The sequence below is a fragment of the Austrofundulus limnaeus genome, unplaced genomic scaffold (assembly GCF_001266775.1).
Source record: "Austrofundulus limnaeus strain Quisiro unplaced genomic scaffold, Austrofundulus_limnaeus-1.0 Scaffold186, whole genome shotgun sequence".
Classification (NCBI taxonomy): Eukaryota; Metazoa; Chordata; class Actinopteri; order Cyprinodontiformes; family Rivulidae; genus Austrofundulus; species Austrofundulus limnaeus.
In genome coordinates, this window is record NW_013952588.1 from 343,466 (window position 1) to 345,015 (window position 1,550).

At 37.2% G+C, this 1,550-nt stretch overlaps 1 protein-coding gene across 1 annotated transcript in view; it reads right to left on the bottom strand.

The window, feature by feature from the left end:
- Positions 1 to 734: 734 nt before the first annotated feature.
- cox5ba (cytochrome c oxidase subunit 5Ba) overlaps positions 735 to 1,550 on the bottom strand; it is a 6,186-nt gene continuing 5,370 nt past the window's right edge. Inside the window, exon 4 of the mRNA XM_014018206.1 lies at positions 735 to 1,151. Coding sequence (XP_013873660.1) covers positions 1,039 to 1,151 — 113 coding nt within the window. The 3' untranslated portion in view covers positions 735 to 1,038. The remainder of the gene's footprint in view (positions 1,152 to 1,550) is intronic.

Consider the following 1,550-nt stretch of genomic DNA (forward strand, 5'->3'; position numbering starts at 1 on the left):
TAAAGAAGAACCCGTCCAGAGGACCTATACAATTTTTTTCTTTTTGATTTTTTTACCTGGATTACTGAGATGCATCAGGATATTTGTACTTAGTTACTTGACACCTCTGATTACATTTTGTAGATATTGAATTTTAATTGATCAGATTTCAGACATTTTACTGTTTTATTACCCTGTCACTTTTGTGAGCCATGTTGTGTTGACTCTGTGTGAAGCTCTTAACAGAAGTTGGATTGGAAGACAACCTGACTGATTTAGTTTGGGAATAAATAATTTGAGTTTAAATAATAAAGTATTGCATCCTACCAGCAGAGCCTTATTTGTGTAGTAATTGTGATTTATTTAGAACCCCTGTGATTTTGAATCTTTTTGATAATTTGTTGGTTTCTAATATTTTTGTTCATTTAAAAAGTTTTCAATCTGCTGTTGCTCAATCAAAAAATGAACATAATAAAATAAACATCAAAGCGCAGCTGTGCCCTTGTATTCTTCAAGAACCAGATCATTTATCATGTTTGCACAGGTGCTGACTCTTGAATATATAAAATAAAGTTAAAAAAGGGGGGCATGTATAACTGATTAGCAATATAAGGAAACTGGTTTAAGTAGTAAGTTTTCATCAGAACTACATGCACTTCTTGACGTGGTGCCTTCATTGTGTTCAGGCAGCTGGAGTAAAGGAATAACAGAAAGGAATAAACATTTTATCTGAGCTGGATTCAGTCTTAAACAGATTGAAACACACAGAGTTCAGCACTTTATTTGCTTAATAAAAAGCAGTTAAGTGGTCAGAGTATAACATGAAACAGTACACGTGTCAGCGTAAACTGAATCTGAAGTTCCCCAAACCAGTGGATTTGGAAATATAACTTGGCTGAGGTAAAACAAGATAAACAGCATCAGACCAGTAAATACACAGAGCCCCCCACAGCATCTTATTGTAAGCTGAAAAGTAAAAATAGTCTGACTCTTCTTGGTGGAATGAAGAGTTAAAAAAAAAAAAAAAGGTCCAGAAATTGTACTGTGTAAATCTAGAATTTAATGGGAGAGCTCGTGGGGCACCAGCTTGTAGTGGGCACCACATGATGGACAGCGCTGGGCGTTTCCTTCGTGAAGCCAGAACCAAACCACGCAAGTGCTGTCTTCCTCACCTGCACAGAGGAAACAAAAGTGGCTGAGAGCTGGAAGCAGAAATATCTTCAGGTCTGAGACTTAAAGAGTAACTTACCCCCAAATTAACGTTTTAGCTGATAAACTGTCTAGAATGTGTCTAAAATGTTATATAGTACTGTTTCTGTGCTAATTTTGATGTTTTTGTGCGTATTTGTTCAAATCTGTAATATTTGGTCTAAAAACGTCTTTTTGCTGCTCATATGGGTAGAGCAGTGGTACTGCAGGCTAATTTGCATATTGGTTAACGGCTCTCCGCTGTGACGTGTCTTCTCCACGGTTTCATCACAGCAGCTGTGTTCTGGTATAAAAGCCTCTCTCTAAGGCTACATTCACACTGCAGGCAAATCCGACCCAAATCCGATTTTTTTGACCCATCT